Source organism: Neofelis nebulosa, chromosome 17 (assembly GCF_028018385.1).
Source record: "Neofelis nebulosa isolate mNeoNeb1 chromosome 17, mNeoNeb1.pri, whole genome shotgun sequence".
Classification (NCBI taxonomy): domain Eukaryota; kingdom Metazoa; phylum Chordata; class Mammalia; order Carnivora; family Felidae; genus Neofelis; species Neofelis nebulosa.
The window spans coordinates 13,380,789-13,401,257 of NC_080798.1; the positions used below are offsets into that span (position 1 = coordinate 13,380,789).

The 20,469-nt window shown below is 55.6% G+C and overlaps 1 protein-coding gene across 5 annotated transcripts in view; it reads right to left on the reverse strand.

Moving 5' to 3' along the window:
* GRIK5 (glutamate ionotropic receptor kainate type subunit 5) overlaps positions 1-20,469 on the reverse strand; it is a 58,090-nt gene that overhangs the window by 32,543 nt on the left and 5,078 nt on the right. For 4 of the 5 annotated variants that reach the window (XM_058706985.1, XM_058706981.1, XM_058706982.1 and 1 more), the window contains exons 2-12: positions 18,124-18,252; positions 17,655-17,819; positions 15,288-15,385; positions 15,026-15,191; positions 12,872-13,050; positions 11,346-11,399; positions 11,083-11,244; positions 9,339-9,491; positions 8,844-8,948; positions 8,653-8,760; positions 1,133-1,336 (exon numbers count right to left, since the gene is read on the reverse strand). In XM_058706985.1, coding sequence (XP_058562968.1) covers positions 1,133-1,336; positions 8,653-8,760; positions 8,844-8,948; positions 9,339-9,491; positions 11,083-11,244; positions 11,346-11,399; positions 12,872-13,050; positions 15,026-15,191; positions 15,288-15,385; positions 17,655-17,819; positions 18,124-18,202 — 1,473 coding nt within the window. In that variant the 5' untranslated portion in view covers positions 18,203-18,252. The remainder of the gene's footprint in view (positions 1-1,132; positions 1,337-8,652; positions 8,761-8,843; positions 8,949-9,338; positions 9,492-11,082; positions 11,245-11,345; positions 11,400-12,871; positions 13,051-15,025; positions 15,192-15,287; positions 15,386-17,654; positions 17,820-18,123; positions 18,253-20,469) is intronic. The other variant, XM_058706983.1, reaches the window with a different exon arrangement.

The following is a 20,469-nucleotide window of genomic DNA, read 5'->3' on the forward strand; positions in this document are numbered from 1 at the left end:
GCCCCCAGGCGTTCACCTACATGGTTTCTCCTGCCTAGAATAAATACAAGGAGGAACCACATATTGAGTCCCCCTGCCTCTGACAAACAACACGTGCGGTACTGTCCCTGTTTCCCAAAACCCTCATGACAGACCCATGAGGCCTCCTTATCCCCATCCTAGGCAGGGAAAAACAGAGGTTCAGGAAAGAGAGACAACTCACCTGAGGATTCAAACCCAGACTGGTCTGACTCCAACAAAATACTCTTTCCACAGCACCCTTGCCTACCACCTCCCACACCCCTGCCTGTCCCCTCCTCCCCTTCATCCAAATCCCACCCACACTCAAGGCCCTTCCAGGGGAGCCCATTCTCTCTCACCCTGACTCCCCTTCTATAAATGCCATTTCCTCTTCTCTGAACACATTCCCTTCTTCCCATATCCCCTCACCTTGCTGACTGCCTCACACACCTTGGGAATCTGCTTGGGTGTCACCTCTTCTGGGAAGGCCTCCCTGGATGCCTGGCTGAGTCGGAAGTCTCCTCTGGGTCCCTTCTCTGAATTTTCTCCATCACAGCCCCAAAGGCTGTCTTGTGGTCATTTGCGTTCCTGCATCCTAAGGACACCCTAAGCTTTTGCGAGCAGGGTCCAGGCAGGTCCACTGTGCTTACTGCTATAGCCTACGCCCAGCATGGTGCAAGGCACACAGTAGGTGCTCAATAAATGAGTTCAACAGGCAGCCCTGATGTCTGCCATGTGTGAGGCCCTCCCAGCAGGTGCGGGGCACAGTGCACCAGCGAACGCTACCCCTGTCCTCCTGGCCCAGCCCCGCCTCCTGTAGGAAGCCTCTCTCGACCTCCTCAGTCTTTGTCCGATTCCAGCTCCATGTCTCTTTCTGTTCACCCAAAACATCTCTGAGAGCCAGCTAAGCCAAGGTGGCATTAGGGGAGCATCTGGCAAGGCAAAGCAGGCCACTGGAGGTGACACATCGCCTCTCATCCCCCACACCGCGCCCTGCCCCATGGTGCTCACCGGGCACAGCAACACGGCGCACCTCTTGTTAGGCGCTAGGCTGGCTGAAGTGCCACTGGCTGGTGGCCTCCCCACACCCACCTGGGCCACGCCCCCTTCCCCAGACCCTGCCCGGCCGTACCCGGTTGATGAGCTCGCCGACCATGCCCGTCCAGGAGCCGTTGGGCTCGGGCGCCCCGTACAGCCCGTCTTCCACCAGCCGTAGGCGGTAGCGGAAGCGCAGCAGCTCAGCCAGCTCCCGCAGCATGTCCACGCAGAAGCCCTCGAAGCGCTCGTTCCCGGACAGGGCCTGGAAGTTTGGCCGCCGCATGACATACGGGTTCTCCTGGGAAGCAGCAGAGGAGCGAGGTCAGGGCCCGGGCGTCCAGGGGCTGCTGGGGGAGCGCGGATCAGGAATCCACCGCGCTGCGGGATGGAGTCACCGCATCCGTTCCTTGCGCACAAACGCTCAGGGTGCGGAGTGGGCCTGGAAGCTAGGGCCACGGCTTCCCCTCTGGCAGATCACGGGGAGCTGTTTTAATCTCCACCAGCCAACCTGATGCTCAATCATCTCAAACTCAAATGCCTACCAGGGGAGGCGCGTTAGTAACCTAAGAGTGAATCACACTGTTGGGAGATTATGCCAAACTGGAACAGGGGCTTTCAGATTTCTGACTAGGACCTCACAGTAAGAAATACATTTTACCTTCCAATGCGAGCCACACATGCGTGCGCGCACACAGGCACTTAAATAGACTTTGTTCCTTGAAATGGTCCACACCCTTAGTGACTAAGGGCAGCACACCCTGATTATTTTCTGTCCTGGTCTACCTCGCTTTCCTACACGACCAGTAGCGACCCACTGAACTGACTTGATGAGCTAGCACGGGATCAGAGGGCCACCAGGACTTAGCTCCAGCCGACACCACCACCACCACCACCACCAGGGAAGCAGGCCTGAGATGCCAGATGGCCCAATGTCAAGAATGTTGGAAACCTCGGCTGTTTGGTAAAACGTCCTGATTATAAAGGTTAACAACCACACACATTCAAATACCAATCTTTGTGATGCTTTGCAGGCTAAACAAATAACCTGGGACTGTGCAGAGGTTTGCTACCTTGATGCTTATTTCTGAGGGGTTCCAGCAAACCTTACTGACCCCCAATGCACCAAATAAGCACAAAGGCAGAGGAAATGTGCCAAAGGGCTAGTAAGACGAGGCACATGAAGATGATGTCAGCAAAAAGGGAATCTTATCTTGACACGGTTATTGTCTGAACGGGTGTTTGTATAGTGTCACTTCAGACTTAGGCACAAAGGAAGTTAGGACTCAGGACACAGCGGCGGGGGTAGGTGGGGGGGGGGGAGGCCTTGGCAAGAATCTCCACAATGGTTACCTCCCACGGAATCCCTGCTATGTGCCCAGCCCCTGCACTGCATGTGCTCGCTGGAAAGAATCGCTTTAACTCCTGGCACTGACCTCACACCGGAAGCATCATCAGACTCATTTTACACATGTGGAAACTGAGGCTCACAGAGGTCAAGTGAGGCGACTGGTTACACAGCGACAGGGACGATGAGGCCAGGTCTTATTATAGGCTCTGGATTCTGGGACCACACCAAGCCCCACAGCTGGGGGGTAGTGGGATGGAGGGAAATCAGTGCTTCTCACTCTCCAACGAAGCTGCCTTTCCAAGCCCAAAACTGTGGAACTGGGAGTAGGAATGTGAGATAATCCTAATAATAGCAGCGGTAGCTAGAATTTCTTGCAGGCTTGCTGTGTGACAGCTATTCTGTCGGCGTGGGAAGTCGATATTATTACCTCTGTTTTAGAGATGAGGACACTGAGGTCCCAAGAAGTGAAGTAGTAAGAGGCCGAGATGGACAAGCTGGTCTGACTCCAGAGCTCTGCTCTTAAGCCCCGTGCCAGACAGAACCAAGGTGGACAGAACCAGAGAGCGGCATAGAAGCCAGACAGATGGGGGACCCAGGCCGGACCCAGCATTAGAGCTGGGAGGTTCTCCCCAAGCTCTTTCGATATACAGAGCAGGGAAGCTCAGGGAGGTCATGTGTCTTGTCCAAGGCTACGCGGCGGTGAAGCAGGGCAGTGGGGAGGGAAGGTGGGGCGAAGCTGGGGCTCAAAACCCGGTTCCCGGGCACGTTCAGTGAAGCCCTTGTTCCTTCCACCAGGGCTCAGCTGATCTCCAAATTCAAGGCTGAGGCGTTTGGGTGGTGGATCTGGGTTCAAGGTCTCAGGATCAGGGTCTGAGCTTAAAGAGTCAGAAACAGAGACTGGGGCCTGTGAACACAAGTCAAGATCCGAAAACAACGATCTAGGACTCAGCAGGGAGCCCCAGACCATCAGAAGCAAGGGTCTTATGGAGCCGCTCATTCAGGGTTTTCAGACTTGTTCAGAGCCTTCTGCGGAAGTACTGCAGACAGTGGGCTGGTGCTAAGTCTGATTCTAAGAATCCATCCCACAAATGGCTGCGCATCTGTACATAAAATGTACGCCCGACGGAATCATGGCAGCACAGCTCCCGGTGGGAACAAAGACTGCAACAGCCTAATTTGGGACAGGTTAAAAAGATTATTGATGTCATCAAAGACTCCTAGGCAACTACTAAAATAACAAGTTCTATCGGATATATTAAGAGAAAAAAAAAAGCCACAGAACAACGTGTACAATATGCTACTCTTTGTGAAGGAAAGACTGAGTGCTTGTACATGCATAGAAGCTTCTGGAAGGATGTGGCCTCTGAGGGAAAAAATGGGCGCCTGAAGGGAGAAGGAGCCTGGCTTTTCACTCCCCACCCACATGTGCTGTTTGGATTCTATTTTACATAGGTTTGTATTAACTTGTGTGTCTTCCTTGATATGATGAATTGTTTTAATTAAAAATTTTAATACTAAATATTAAAATATTAAAATTTTTTGAAGTAGGATATCTAAATGTATACAGAAACACAATGGTCAGGAAAAGCCAGAGCAATCCTAAAGAAGAAACTAGAGAATTGACCGTATTGGGTATTAATTAATACTTAATTTACAGCTATGGTATTTGATGGGGCACCTTGGTGGCTCAATTAAGCATCCGACTTCAGCTCAGGTCACAACCTTGCAGCTTGTGGGTTCAAGTCCCGCATCGAGCTCTGTGCTGACAGCTCAGAACCTCGAGCCTGCTTCAGATTCTGTGTCTCCCTCTCTCTCTGCCCCTCTCCTGCCCATGCTCTCTCTCTCAAAAATTAAAAAATAAATAAATAAATAAATAAATAAATAAACAAACATTAAAAAAATAAATAAATAAAATAAGCTTTAAAGCTATGGTATTTGAAACAATGTACTATTGGACCAAAGATAGACAAACTGGCCATAGAACAGGGAGCTTGGAAACCCACACATAAAGAGATACTTGAGGGGCACCTGGTTGGCTCGGTGGGCAGAGTGTGCAATTCTGGATCTCGAGGTTGTGAGTTCAAGCCCCACATTGGGTGTAGAGATTACTTAAAAATAGTAAAATCTTTACTATTAAAAAAGAAGATGCTTTATCACAAAGGTGAGACTGGTGAAGGAGAAAGAATGGTCATCTTTAATAAATGTGCTGCTCAATTGAACATCCACGTGAAATAAATATTCTGAGCCCTTGCCTCACATGGTACATAAAAATCAACTTCACGTGGATTGTAGCTCTAATCGTAAAAGGTAAAATGATTAAGTTTTTAGAAAACGAATAGAAGACTATCTTCATGACCTTGGGGTAGGCAAAGAATTCTTAAATTCTAAAAGCATCAGGGCAACTAGGTGGCTCAGTAGGTTAAGTGTCTGCCTTCGGCTCAAATCATGATCTCGTGGTTCGTGGGTTCGAGCCCCGCATCAGGCTCTGTGCTGACAGCTCGGAGCCTGGAGCCTGCTTTGGATTCTGTGTCTCCCTCTCTCTCTCCCCCTTCCCTGTTCACACACACACACACTCTCAAATATAAACAAACAGTAAAAAAAAAAATTATAACTTCTAAAAGCATTAATCAAAAAGGAAAAGAAAACATGGATACATGGACTTTAGTAAAATTAAAAATCTTCCCCTTTCACCAAAAGATTGAAAGTGAAGAGGCAAGCCACAAAGGGGAAGATATCTGCAATACACGTATCTGGTGAGAACTTGTATCCAGAAAATAGAAATAACTCACAAATCTGTAAAAAGGTCATATATCCCCATTTTTTTTTTAATTAAAAAAAAAAAAGACTTGGATGGGGGACTTTCCAAAAGAAGACTGTTGGGGCGCCTGGGTGGCTCAGTTGGTTGTGTCCAACTCGTGATTTTGGCTCAGGTCATTACCTCACAGTTTGTGAGATCGAGCCCCGTGTAGGGCTTTGCACTGACGGCTCGGGGCCTGCTTGGGATTCTGCCCCTCCCTGCCTCCCTCCTCCTCCCCCCCATTCAAAATAAATAAATAGACATTTAAAAAGAAGACAACTGTCAAATAGCCAATAAACCGCAAAAAAGGTGGTCAACCTGCCTGTTAGGGAAATGGGAAATGGAAATGAAAACCACAATATGGTGGGCATGAGGGTCAGAAGGGTACCGAGCTCAGGGCTGTCGGGAAGACTAACAGAAGCCAAGAATTGGCACAGCACTGACATATCAGCCATGGCGGGTGCTATCTTATCAAGGATGAAAGGAGAGCATGCCTTTCATGCTGGGAAAGCAGGCGGCTTTCTTACCTCATGCAATCCTCCCACAGGCCTTCAAGGTGGGATTATTAGACCCATTTTATAGATGAAGGTATAGACTACCTGAAGCGGTAGGGGGTGAAGTCAGGAGGAGAGTCAGGGCTGACCGACCCCAGAGTCACCAAAGAGAAGGATGAAATGTCCCAGCTTGACGAAGACCATCACAGGGTCCACCAAGTGTTCTGGGAAAACTCTGCAGGAGGGAGAGGGGCTGGAGGCTGAGGGAGAGCCCTGCACAGCCTTGCCTCATTGGGCCTTTTTGTTAATTTTATTTTTATTTATTTTTCCTTTAAAGTTTAGTATTTTGAGAGAGAGAGAGAGAGAGAGAGAGAGAGCACGAAAGTGCAAGAAGGGCAGAGAGAGAGGGAGAGAGGGAGAGAGGGAGAAGGCTCCACACTGTCAGCGCAAAGCCCGATGCAGGACTCGAACTCACGAACCGTGAGATCATGACCTGAACTGAAACCAAGAGTCAGACACTTAACTGACTGAGCCCCGCAGGCACCCCGCCTTGGCCCTTCTTTTGCACCCTAGCTTCCCTGTGGGGTCTCTCTCAATCGTGGTACCAGCCACCCTCTCGGCTCCAGAGCAGTGAGGCCCCACCCCTGGGACAGCCTCCCCTCCATCCCGGACCTCCCCCTGCTCTCCCTGCTCCCTCACACCCAGCCCCTCTGCCAGCCTCAACCCTCACATCAGCTCCCCCTCCCTCCCCACAGCCTCTGCTGTGGGAATACAAGTCAGAAAACACCGGTGAACAAATGGGCAGGTCCAGCTGTGCACATGAGGCCACCGCCTCCACATCGTCTGGCAAACATTTCCTAAGGCCCCCTGCTCCTATAGCTCATGCTTCTGGGGATGTCCGGCCCTTCCCTCTGTGTGCTCCCCACTCCTATACAGCTTCTTTTTTTTTTTTTTTAGATGTTTATTTATTTTTCAGAGAGTGAGACAGAGAGAAAGAGAGAAGAACACAGAATCCCAAGCAGGATCCGCGCTGTCAATACAGAGCCCAGCTCGGGGCTCGAACCCACAAACCGTGAGATCATAACCTGAGACAAAGTCGCATGCTTAACCAGCTGAACCACCCAGGTGCACCCCCTTCACAGCTTCTGAAGCCCTGTCTAACGCCACCTCTTTTGTGACGTTTTCCTCAAACCTTCTGAAGCTGAATCAGTTCCTTCTTTCTTCGGGGGGGGGGGTCCCCTCATTATTCTGTGTTGGAATTATTATGTCCAGGTCTATCTCCTCCATCAGACTGGGATCCCCTCCCCCAGTGCCACCCAACAGTAAGGAAACCACAAGACCATCTGTGACTATTCATGTGCTTCCAGCATTTGTGTAAGGTCTGGTGCACAGTAACTTCAGTAACTATTTGTAGAATGAATGAATGGTGAATGAATGAATGAATCCATCAAGAGAAGCCTAAGTGTCAGCAAGAAAACAACACTGGCTCTTGGACAAAAGGGGAGACAAGTATGAGAAAGAGATGAGGCCTCCAGGGTCATGGCTCAGCTCTCCTGACATCCCCTCCCTGACCTCTGTCCCTGCTTCCCACCTAGGACCCTGTCTCTTCTGGCCCCAGGAAGCCTCTGGATCTGACCACACTCCCCCACGCAGGGAGGTGTGACTTCTCCCAGCCAGCCCAGCCTGGCCCTCAGGGCCCCTCAGTGAGGCTGTTACAAAGTGTCTGGTTTCCCGTCTGCGGGCCATCTGTCCCTCCCCAGCAGGCTCACTGGCCCTTCTCCAGGGGGACACGAGGTCCCCATTAGATCAGGAGTCCCCTAGCGGCAGAGAGAACAGCTCTGCGCCGCGCTGCTCGAGGGGGCCTCTAATGTCCTGCGGAACCTGTGGTAATCCTCTCAGCCTCCGCGTCCACGGCTAGGAGCTGGCCCAGCTCACGGGCTTACTGAGGGGCTCTCATAGATGGCACGTGCCAGCAGGCCAGGGACTTGGCTGCTCTGAAGGGCACGGCTGCCTGGCACACCAGCCTCCAGGCCCAGCTGCTCTGGGCCGCCTCCAGCTCACCAGGTCCTGTGCCTCACCCTCTGCCGGACCCCCTGGTGGCCCACTGTGCCCAGCGGGAGGTGGCAGGTGGCAGGGTGCGGGAGAGAGGGCACGGGCTCCGAGCAGGTCGCTCGGCTCCAGGCGGGATTTGTCCTGTGACCTGTTTCCTTACCTTCAAAATGAGGAAAATAAGACAAACCTCATGGAGCGGCCGAGAGGTTTACAGAGCAGTGCCTGGACAGGGCCCAGCACAGCGGCTGGTGCAGAACAGGGTGCTCTGTAAATTGTCGCTGACGCACAAAGGCCCCCCCCCCCCCACCCCCCGCCCCGGTCTCTGATCTGCTAAGCACAGAAGCAGCACCCACGGGGGCTACAGGACCACGTCCTTGGCCGGTGCTCAAGTACGAAAGGACTGGAGACGCAGAGCCCGGCGGCTACGGATCACGCTCTGGAGCCTCAGGGACGTGACTTCCGCCCTGGCTCTGCCACGTACCTGCTACGGGACCCGGGGCAAGGTGCCTCACCACTCAGAGCCCTGGTTTCCACATCTTCAAGATGGATATTAAGTTGTCACGTGTCAACACACTCAGTTGGCAAGTGTGGTAAAATGACCACTCTAGTGACCGTGACTCCTGGGGGCCAGACGCTGTGTGAGGCGCCCTACCTGTGCAGCCTCGTGGAATCCCCACGACCGCAGTCATTCCTATCTCTGCCGTGCGACAGCCAGCTGGAGGAGCCTGGGCCCTCCCGTGTTTCAGCAGCGATTAAGCCGGTGACACCCTGGCCACAATCAGGATTGCTGGGTGCATGGGTCACATTCCCTGCTGGTCTGTGTGCGGTGTGAGCCAAGGGATCCTCCTCTTTCACTAGGACTGGGCGGGGGCACCGCCCAGGAAAGGCCCCTCCACCTACTGCCCCCCCCCAGGGCCACTCACCAGAATGGTCGTGACCACCAGTGTCTTGTTGGCCAGTGTCTGCGACAGGTTGATGTCCAGGGTGGTGGCGTTCATGGCCAGGGTCCGGTTAGAGTACCATACCCCGATCTGGGGCAGAGAAGGTACCATCAGCACACGCCGGCCCTGCCCCCACCCCATCAGGACTCTGGAGCGTTCCCGGGTCTGCTCACCTCGCGGTGGCCTTGCCGGGACTTCTCCAGGATGCGCAGGGTGTAGTTGGTCCTCTGCCCTTTGCTGTTGAACTCGACCCGCCCGGTCAGCCCGTCATACTCTACCTAGCAGGGCGGGAGGCGGGCAGAGGGAGGGGTGGCAGGGGCCCAGACATAGGGCGGGAGAAGCCCAGAGAGGTGGAGACAGAGAAGAAGGAGACAGAGAAGAAGAGAGGGAGAGGGACCAGGAAGGACCGCGGTGAAACGAGAAAGACAACACGCCAGCAAAAGAAAGGAGATGGGACACAGATACAGGGGGAGGGCAGTGCAGACAGGGAGAGGGAGGTCCAGAGGGGAGAGATGGAGGAGAGGAGGAGGAAGAGGCCCAGAGACAGCAGGAGGTGGGTGGGGTTGGTAGCGGGGGAGAGGGCAGAGGGGCCACAGGGTGGACACAGTTAGTGTCCCAGCCTGAGAACGACGGCCCTGCCCCCTCGGCCCTCCCCGCTCCCCGCTCACCATGCGCAGGTAGTTCATGAGGCTGGTCCCATGGGGCCAAATGTTGGCCGACGTACAGGCCAGCGGCTTCACACCGATCTCTTGGCTGCGGTTCAGCTCCCGGACGGCACTCACCACCACGTGCACGGCGTCGAACATCAGGGCCGCCGACAGCTGGGGTGGGGGGCAGAGGTAGAGCGAGGATGAGGAAGGGGCCGCTCAGGCAGGGGGGCCCCAACGCCCCCGTGGTGCTACCCACAAGCCCTCACACAACTCCCGTCTCTCCAGGAGCATGAAACGGTGCAGGTCGGCAGGGAGGACCGGTCTCTGAGTGTCTTTCTCAGGGAGTCAGGTGGCAGCGGAAAAAACGTGCATGCTGCCCGTAGCTTTGTGGGAATAGCTCCTCCTGAATCATGCAGCCCCGCGTCTGTTTGGGGACGGGCTGGATGGCCAGCCGAGTCACCTCCACAGGGGGATGCTGGTGGGCCTCAGGGTGTGCCCGGGAATCCGCATCAGCGTGGCTGATGTAGGACGCAGGGTGTGGGAAGAGGGCCACAGCCTGATTATGGCTGGGCGCACGTGTGTGGGGGCTGGAGACGAAAGTGCCTGTTTGTCTACACGCGAGGTGCCAGGGTGGGCGTGGCATCTAGGAGGCAGGCGAGCATAAGGGCTGTGAGCCTGCGCCTGGGAAGCAGGCGGCTCTGAGCTGGAGACCTGGCTCTCCTATTTCCTACGGGAGGCCCAAGTCCCCACCCTGCTCGGAACCTCAGTGTCCTCCCCTATAAGATGGGGATGATTGTCATCTCTGCCTCCACAGGCTAATGTGGGCACCAAAGAAGGTAATACATGTCAGAGTTCAAAACTGCCCGGCACACAGTGAACGCTTGATACAAATTGGGCACCGAGCTGTGACTGAGGACATGGGGCATCTCTGTGTGTGTGTGTGTGTGTGTGTGTGTGTGTGTGTGTGTGTGTTTGCGGGAGTGTCTTTGCTGGGTTGGTGTGAAGGTCTGAATATCTGTGTTGTGTAGACAGCTGCAGGGGCACACACAAATGTACCTCTACCCACGTTATGTCTGCACCGCCTGACTGCATGGCTCAGGGTCCATGTGCGTTTCTATGCGGTAGGAGTGCCTTGGTATCTTGGCACAGGACTAAATGTCTGTGAACAAATACACCTAAGTGTGTACCTTCTGTATGTTTGTGTTTATTCAACATATAGTATTGGACACCTACCCTGGGCTAGGCTGATTTAGGTGCTGGTGATACAAAGGTGAAGAAAACAGAAAGAAAACCCTACACTCATGGAACTTACGGTCTAGATATCCGTACCTGTACCTAAGCAAAACATAGAGCATTAGATATGCAAGGACAGGTACTGTGCACAAAAATACAGTATGGAAGGGAGCTGATTAGTAGGGAGTTTGTCGTTTTTATGGTGGGGACCAAGGAAGGTCTTATAACTGAGGGAATGTTTGAGCAATGACTTGGCAATGAGGGAGTGAGTTGCTAGTTCTCTGGGGAAGCACATATGAAGCAGTGGGAGGAGCAAGTGCAAAGGCCCTGGGGTGGGCATGTGCTAGGGCCATAAAGGCACCTGGAGGAGGCCAGTGTGGCTGGGGCAGCCTGGGAGGTACAGAGGAGGAAACAGATCAGACATATTTTGGGGCCACAATGTGAGGCCTCACAGTATGTACTTGGAAAGTGAGTGGGGGCGCTGGAGGGTTCTGGCACCATCTCACCAAAGTACAGAAGAAGTGCTCACCGCAGGACCTGGATAGGTGCTGGCTTCACAGTTCTCCCTCCAGGACATGTTGAGGCTGCGCACAAACTCGGGGTAGAAGGGATGTGAGGTGTTAAACATGGAGAAGCCCAGGATGTTGGAGGTGTCCTCCACGATCCCGTCCAGGTGCAGGATGGGGAAGTCCTGGGGCCAAGAAGAAGGGGTGAGGCCAGGGGCCAGGCCCCACATGGGGCAGACACCCTGGGAGGGGGGCGGGGGCCGGAGGGGCCGCGTGGGGTACGCACCATGGTGGTGAGGATGTATTTGTAAAACGCTGAGGTCATTCCCAGCTCTGAAGCCTGGAGGACATGGGGCGGCACAGAGGCGACAGGAGGGGCGGAGGCCCACAGGCAGAAGCGAGGAGACGCCAAGAGAGGAAGAGAGATTTAGAGACAGGCCTAGTGAAGACACCCATGGGAAACACAGTAACAGACACCCAGAGACGGAGACAGGGAGAAGGAGCCGCGCGGGGGCAGAGGGAGACCCTGCTCCCTGATGCTGCACCAGTGGACAGGCGACCTGGGTGGAAGGAAGGCCTTATTGGAGGAGAGAACGGCACCCCCAGATGCCTGCATCCCCCTGGAGGGCACTTACAAGACTGCCTTCTGGAGACAGACAGGCAAAGGGACGCCTTAGAAACAGGACAGGCCGGGAGGGTAACCTCAACTTTAAGCTTCTCCCCGCGCTGCCCCAGAGCCAAGTTGGGGCTGCTACTGTGTGGGGCCCAGCCTGGTCACAGGCCAGATAAAACCCCCCCTGCAATCTTTACAAGCACTTCGCAGCGAAAGGCAACTGACTGGAATCTCAAAATGCCTGTTTGGAGCCCCTTTCTTCACAGTCCTTGAGGCAAAGAAAACTAGAAGGCCTCTCCTGCCACGGTGTCCGAGCCTGTCTCCGCTACGGTCATTAGAACATTACATGGCACCAGCCAGCATCGGCCGAGTGGCAGGAGCTGTTATCGTGAGGCTCACAGCCCATTCCACGAGAGGAGAGTGACCACGGGTCCCTCGGCTCGGCTCGCGGGACCCCAGCCCAGGCCTGCCTGCCTTCCAAACACGAAACATTTTCTCTAAAACTTCTTGCCTCAAGGGCCCTATGGATTCTGTCCACGCTTCTTCCTGTACACTACAATCAGTAGTGACATATGGTTTTAATTTAAAAAAAAAGAAAAAAGAAAACTGGAGAAAAATAAATAATACAGATTAGATTACGAGGACGAATTAAGAGGAGGGAAGCAATGAATGATTAATGAATGTGGGTCACTGCTGGAGGGTGTGTGGCAGGCCCCGGTGCTACCCCCTCCCGGGCGCCCTTGAGCCAGCCTGTTTAACTCCAGCTTCTTAATCCACAAAATGGTCATCACGCCTGCCCCGCAGCCTGGGTGGGAGCCAAATTAAAGAGTCCGTGCAAAGTGCCTCCACGCGGCAGGACGGGCACTCAGTGCAGACGACAGGGAGCTCCCCGCACCAGCATCTACTCTGGGCCAGGACCTGTCTGTCCCAAGTGCTTCCCCACCATTCACTCACTAACCCCTCACGGCAACCCACCGAGGCAGCAACTGAGCACAGAGAGGGGAGGCGACTGTCCAAGGCCCGACCACCGGTGCGACCGCGAGGTGGCCAAGCTGAGACAAACCTCACGATTATCATCCGCTCATAGGAAGCGGGTCTCTACCGTGTGACCCCTGAGGCCCGTGGGCATTGTGTGACTTGCTCTGTCACCCAATGCTTCTGCCCCAACCCTGCAAAGAGACAGAGACTGGGGGACTCACTTTACGGAGGATGAGGTGGGAGATGGACGCGTTGGCATCAATGATGATGGTGGACACCTTGTCATCGCGGATCTCCTTGAGCAGCGGCGTGGGGTCCCGGCTGTCATCCAGCATCCTCACCGACAGCGTCTCCTTGGAGATGAGGAAGCCACGCACTAGCTCCTCCAACCGCAAGAGGCCTGGGGGAGCAGGAGGGCCCGGGTTAGGGTCCCTGTAAGTGTCCCAGAGTGACTTCCTCCTCCTCCAGTGTAGGGGAGCCCAGGAGGGGACGAGGGCTGTACTGCCCAGAGCGTGGTCGGCTCTCTTGGGATACTGGGCCCGTGGACCCTGTGCTCGACCTCCACACACCTGTCCCCTGCCACCTTTCCGCCGCTGGGACCTGTGACGGGGATCTCAAACTTCACTCACGCAAGCCACATTTCCACTCCTCTCACCCAAGCCACCACCTGCCTGCCAGCCACTCAGGCCCAAACCCGGACAGCACCCCGGCCTCCTCCCTCCCTCTCCCTCTCTCCTCCTCTCCCTCTCTTTCTCTCTCCCAGCTGCGCCCAACCCACCCAGGCTCTATCTGCAGAGTGCAGCAGACCCCACGTGCCGCACCACCGCCACCACCCTGGCCTAAGCCACTGCCTTCCCTCACCTGTTATGACAGCCGCACTTGCCCCCACGTCCGTCCCCGTCACAGCAGCCACAAGCGCGTAGAGCAGATGTGTGCCTCCTCTGCCCCAAACCCTCTAACAGCTCTGGCCCATTGAGAGTGGAGGCCCGCATCCTCACAGCCCCCGGGCCCCACTCCACCCACCCACCCCTCGCCGTCCCCTTGACCTGTCTCGCACACGCCACGGCCACGCTCCTGCTCTGTGGCCTTTACACTAGCTGTTCCCTTCTCTCCCTGGACCCCCATGCGGCTCCCTCCCTCTCCACCTTCAGATCTCTTACCCAAACATCACCTCCTCGAGGAGGTGATCAGCATCCCATCTCGAATGGGAGGACTTACTACTTCCTAGCTTCTCCCACGAGACAGCAGGCCTGGCAAGGACAGGGGTTCTGGCCTGGCTCGCACAGGCACCGCTCTAGCCCCAGGACCCAGAACAAGGTCTGGGCCGTGGCAGGTGTTCAGTAAATACCTTTTGAAAGACGAGTTTCTCCTGGAAGTTACTGAGCACGGCCCTCTCTCTTTTTCCAGCTGTGCACCCCACCCACAAACCCACCGGCCTTCCGGACATCCCCACTGGATGGTCTCCGAGACGCCTCGACCCCAACTGCACCTCCACCTGACCGTTCCGTCCTCCTCCTCCTCCTCCTCAGGCGGAACCCAGTCACCACAGCGACGGCGCCCTCTCCCTTCCCTCGTGGCTCCTCAAACCCATCCTGGCCTCTCCGGCCTGCCACCACCACCAGAGACCTAATCAGTCCCCTTCTCCCTGCCCGTCTCTGGCCTCCCGGCCATAGCTCGTGGCATTCTCCAGTCAGTTCTCTCTGCTGCAGCCAGCGCTCTTCCTGCGACACACACCCGGCCTGTCCCCTGCCCCGCCCTGCGTGGGAACCTTGCACCACCGCCATCATCTTCGGGCAGAGGTGCAGGGCCCTGCGTGGTCATGCTTCCTGCACGCGTTGCTCCCCTGTTCCCACACTGGGCACCGGGCTCCCTGGAAGCATCCTTGAGCCTCTCAAAGCGGCCACGTTCCCTGGGCCCTCGGCCCCTGCCCTGCCACACCCTCCCCTCTTCCTGACCCCAACTCCTCCCCAACCTTTAGGTCCAGCTTAGAGGCCCCTTTCTCGGGGACACGGGATCTGAACTTTCAGACCCGGGTAGGATTCCCTTCTACGTGCTCCGACGGCACCCCGCCTGCCCGCTGACAGAGTATGGATCACTCTGCGTCACAGCCGCTCGGCGACAGCATCCCCCACGGACCCTGGAGTCCAATCCGGGACCACACCTAGTGCGGAACCGCCAGGGCCTCGCAGGGGCCTGGCACATAGGTGCTAGTTACTATCTGCTGACTAAATGGTCTCTCGGGGGAGGTGGGGGGGTCTGGGTTCCTGACGGGGAAGGATGGTGGGGACCAGGGGAGCCTGTGCCGTGCGGGAGACCAGATCTCTCGGGCAGGGGAGTTTGGGGGAATAAAAACAAAACACCCAGTTCTCCCTCACACTCGGCCTTGGCGCAGATGAGGCTGGCCGAGGGGTAGTTGAAGGACTTGAGGATTCGGGAGACGGCCAGGCTGACGTCCTCGTTACTGGGGTACAGGCTGACGGACGCGAAGCGCAGGTACTGCAGGCGGGGTGTCTCCTCGGGACCCACCTTGATGTGGGGGATCTGGACAAAGAAGGAGGCTTTGCTTCTATCCTGCGGCCTCCTCCCCAGCCTCGCCTCCCAGGGACCCACCCCTGCCCTGTCCCACACTCTGCTCACCTCCTTCTCTCCACAGATATGGCTCACGGTGGAGGCAGACGCAGGGCTGGACGAGGGCCCCAGGACAGACACGACCCCCTTGGGCAGGATCTGACACACTGCGAGGGGTGGGAAGAGACCGCAGTCAGGGACCTTCCTCTCTGCCCCCACCTGGCCCGGGAGCACATCCGATCCTTGGAGCTGCCGATCCCCCTTGGCCGCCCCGGACCCAGAGGCCCAATCCCCGGTCCCACCCGCAGCAGTGGACAAGACAGAGACAAATGGGGAGAAATGGCAAGAGGGATGGGTTAGACCATGAGAGAAACAAAAGAACAAAGAGGAAAAACCAGGGACCTCCTGGCTGCAAAGCTAACGCCCGGCTCCTCAGCCTCTGTCTCACTCCTCCTTTCCAACAACGCCTCACAGCCCCTCCACCCCACAACCACAGCGAGGGCCCCTCTCCACCCCACATCCCAAACACCGCTCTCCTGTGGCTTTCGTTTGCTCCTCTTTCTTCTGTGTTGTTTTTTTTTTTTTTCTTTTTTCCCCTTGAACTTGCGCACGTCTCAAAGACTGAGAGGCAGAAGCTGTTTTTTCTGCCTGCCCGGTGCCCATTCTCATGGCGAAACCCTAACTTCTCCTCAGGGAACCATGTGTTTCCCAGGACTGGCTGGCACCCAAGCCAGGATCACAGAACCACACTGTCCTGGCCACAGTGATTGGTTCAGAGATGGGGACGGGCTCAAAGCAGGCCATCAAGAGCCTTCCCCAGGTTTCTGCTACAATTATTACGTGGTTTGCTAAACAGGTAAGATGTAAGCTTTGAGCTACTGGGGCCATCTTGCCACCAGTTAGGGAGGGTATTCCTGAAAATGAACCCAACTTAGAGGAAAACAGGACCCACGGATGAAGACAGAGAGCTTCCTGGGACAGGATATGAGTGCCTGGATCTAACCATGCCTGAAACAGTCCCGGGACATCATTTGAGTACCTGGATTTAGCCATGCCTGAAATTAGTCCTTGGGCCTTTTCGTATTATAAGCTGATAAATTCTCTTTTTCCCTTAAGGCAGACTGAGTGGGTTTCTGCCACATCCAACTAAAAGCATCCTAACTAAATGCCTTACCTTCCTCTAAACTTGATTCTTCTGTGCCTTCCACATTGCTGAAGGCCCCGTTTGTGCAGACCAAATATCTAGAAACAATCCTTGCCTTTAATTCTTCTCTCAGTAGGCAAATTAGTCACCAAGTCCTGTCTCTTTTGTCCTCAAATTTTCTCATATCTTTCCCCTTCTCTCCCCTGCCCTACTTTTTAGGGCTCTCAACTCAGGCATGCCAACTCAGGCATGATCACCCAAATCTAGCCTCCAGATTCACCTTCCAGAAGCCCGCTCCCTGACCTAAACCCATTGGTGGCTCCCTTCTGCCTACAGGTGAAGGTGACATCTTTTAGCCTGCCACTGTCGCCTCTTTGAACTGGCCCGCCATTCTGCCCAGCCTCACCTCCCACTGCTGTCACACTTCAGCCCCAAAGTCTCTCATGATCTCACCAAGCATGTCCTGAGTCCAGGTAGCCAGGACAGGTTCAACCCCACACCCTGTTCTTTGGCTCCATATATCCCCCTCCTCTGCTCCAGCTCCAGACTCTAGCATATGCCTGGAACCCCATTTACCTCCTCACCTTCCATCCCAGCTTCTCCCAGTTTGTGTTCTGTGCTGCGCCAGTCAGGAAAGTACAAGAAACACCGTACCCCATTCTCCCTCTCGCTAATATGAAACACACGTGAATATAACAAACGCTCTGACAAGGCCTGTAAGAACGAAAACCAATCTAAAACACATTGAAGGCAGCATCCCCTGAGGTATACGACCCCAACACATTTGTTCAAGAGATCCCCATTAACATTTGCTCGGTCTGTCAGTATCCAACAAATACTTATGCACCCCTGCTATGTGGCTGCTGTTCCTCAGGGCATACTTTGAGCAATGCCACTTTTTCTATATCCTGCTTGCCTTTCAGACCTCAGAACCTTGGTTTAGCCTTCTCCAGAACGCCTTCCCTGTTCCTGCCCCTGAGGCCCCCTGGCCTCACTGTCCAGGCCCCTCATTACTCAGCTCTGGGCACTGTGTCCCCAGCCAGCCGTGAGTTTATCTTTCAAACGAGGCTCTCAGCTCTTACAAGGCAGGACCGGGGCTGGCACCCTCCCTACCTCCCCATGCTTGGCGGCACCATCTCTGGAAAGGAAAAAGCAGAGCAGACGTGAAGGAAGGGGCAGGTGGAGCTGGAGAGAGACAAAGCAAGCGAGCTGAGGAGGCCAGGAGCTGAGGGACAGACTGAGGGCTACCAGCCTGCCCTGCCTCACCCCACGCCCCCTGTGGCCCTGCTCACTGGTGTCCGTGGTCTCGTACTGGCTGTCCCGCTGAAGCTCAAAGATGTCTACTTCCACCCGGGCCTTGGCTGGGACTTCGATGATCCCGTTGATCTGCTCCCGGGCCAGAGCCAGGGCCAGACGTTCGCCGCGGCCACACACTGTCTGGTCGTCCAGGATTGCAGCTGAGGGGACATGGGGGTTGGGGACCAGACTCCTGGGTCCTGAGAAAGGAGAGGCTGGGGTCCCGGACTCCTGGGCTCTAAGGTAGGGGTGGGGATGCTGATATGGGTCTAGACTCCTGAATCTAAGGTTGGAACAGCTGGAGGTCTGGACTGCTGGGTTCGGGTCGGGGGAGAAGGTGCTGGGGGCTGCTGTTCCCTGTTGCTGAGGAAAGCTGAGACCTGAAGCCCAGATTCCCGGGTCCTGAGGGATGGGCAGGCTTGGGAGGGTCTCTGCAGAGGCGGGGCAGGGGCTGTAGGGCCTCACCCATGCGCAGTGATGAGAGCACCTGGCAGCTGGGGCTGGCGAAGGCAACAATCAGCAGCAGCAGCAGCTCAGCCGGCATCTTCCTCCCCTCCTCATGGGGACGCAGCTGCCGCGGCCCCCACTCGCCACCTGCAGGGAGCCCCCCACCCATGGGGAGATTGCTGAGGTGGGGGCCTCAGAGCCCTTTGGAGGACTGCTAGATGGGGTGGTGACCGGAGACCCTGGGACATTGTGAGCGAGCGCTGAAAGGCCCTGCCCTTGTCAGAAGCTGACAACACCAAAGGCATTGATATGAAGGAGGCTCAGGCTCTGAGGAGCACTACCGGGGAGGAGCTCACGGCACTGAGTGGGACAGGCATGGCTAGAGGACATTCACAGCTACCAAAACGGGAGGGATCTCAAGTAAGAGCAAATTCCAGGGACCGTCCCCACCCCAGTAGGAAACCAGGAAGTGCCACCCCCCCACCCAGTCCCGCCCCTGTCTCTGGGCAGGCAGCGGTTACTAGGCAACAGAAACTGGCTGGAGAGGATGCGGTGGTTGCTAGGCAACCCCATCCCAGGCCTCACTTGCCACTTTCCTGACGTCCCTGGTTCCCACAATCCCGTGGGGAGAGTGGCCTGGACATCCGGGGTCTGGAGGGGAGAGTATCCGGGAGTTAAGGAAACTTGAGGAGAGAGGGAATGATGGAGAGAGACAGAGACACACGTGGAGACACACAGATGGAGACAGATGGATGGACCCGAGGCAGCTAAGGAGCTAAAAAAAAAAAAAGAAAAGAAAAGAAAAAAAGTAAAGAAAGAGAAGACAGAAACAGGAAGAGAGGCTTAGAGAAAGAAAATACAAAGACACCCAGGAAAGGAGAAAGAGAAAAAACAGACAAAAATACAAGGGAACAAGAAGATAAGAAGACAGGGGGGACAGAGATGAAGAGGACAAAGGAGTTTCGGGGTAGGGAAGGACAGGACTAGGAGCAAGGAGGAAGGATGAGGCAGGAAGGCAGGGAGCCATGGAGACGGAGGAAGGTCAGGATGCGGAGAGGAGCATAGGGCAGGCAGCAGAGAGGGAAATCAAGGCATAAGAGAGACACAGAATAGAACAGGAAATACAGAGAATGGAGAGAGGACACAAGCCCACTTGAGATGCCACCAGAGAGAGCTGGAAGGGAAGAGTAAGGCAGGGAGTCTGCTGTCTGCCAAAGCAGGTGCCAGACTACAGCCCCCCACCCTGCTCAGGGGAGCTGAGGATTAGGGGGAGACAATGCATCTTTGCTTCCCAGAATGGCTCCAACCCCAGTGAGTTAGAGTTCTCCAGGTACCCCAGCCTTCTATGGGGCAACCCCCAGGCAGGGATGAGTTTGGCTGGATGCACGGCTTCTCCTGGCCGAGAGCCGTGCCCCAAGAGAAGGGGCGTTGGGCTTCCAGGAGAGAGCATTACTGTGAGGCCCAGAGTGCTGTGAGGTGAGCCTAGGGGTCTCGTTGCACCCCACCTGATCCCCATGGATGGAGGGCTTAAGGTAGTGAGACAGCAGAATGAAACCTGCCAGGGGAGGGTAGAGGCACAGTGCAAGATTTTGGACCATCCTTGTGGCCAGGAAAACCTAGGCCATGGCAGCAGGAGACCCAACAGTCTCTGCTCTGCCCCTGACTCCCACATGACCTTGAGCAGCTCCCTCTCCCAGGGCCTCTGGGAAAGGCAGGCTGAGGGGTGGGAGGGCATCATGGACAGGCTGGGGGCTGCAGATGGTAATCCGGATCTACAGTGAAGACTTCAAGGGTGGAGGAGCAAGGGAAGTTGGGGGACCAGGAAGAACTCTCAGGGGGAGGATTGTGGAGGGCGGGGCTTGGAGAGAGGCAAGAGTTGAAGGGGGGTCATCCCGAGACATCAGGGGCTTCTGGGGACAAACCAGGGAACAGAGACTAGAGGACAGGGAAGACGGAGGGAGAGACAGGGACCAGAGGGCAGGGTTCCACAGGTGGCAGACATGGGTGGGAGCAGAAACACAGAGTGCAGGGCCAGGGTCTGGGACAGCACATGGACAAAGACATACAGGAAGGCCCAGACAGAAAGACAGACGGACCAAAAAGAGGTCCCTGGGGCTAAATGAGAGAGAAGGACCCACACAGGTCGCCTAGAAGTGAGACACCAAAGGAAACGGAGACAAGACAGAGAGCGCGAGGTAGCAGAGGCAGGGAATCAGGCAGGCCTGAGCCCCAGAGGCCCAGACACTTAGGCAAAGCCAAATAAAGGTGGAAGCATAGCAGCCAACCAGGCAGAAGGAGCTGAGTGAGGGGCCCTGCCAGGAGAGGCAGACAGACAGGAAGGCAAGACATCACCAAGGTGAGAAG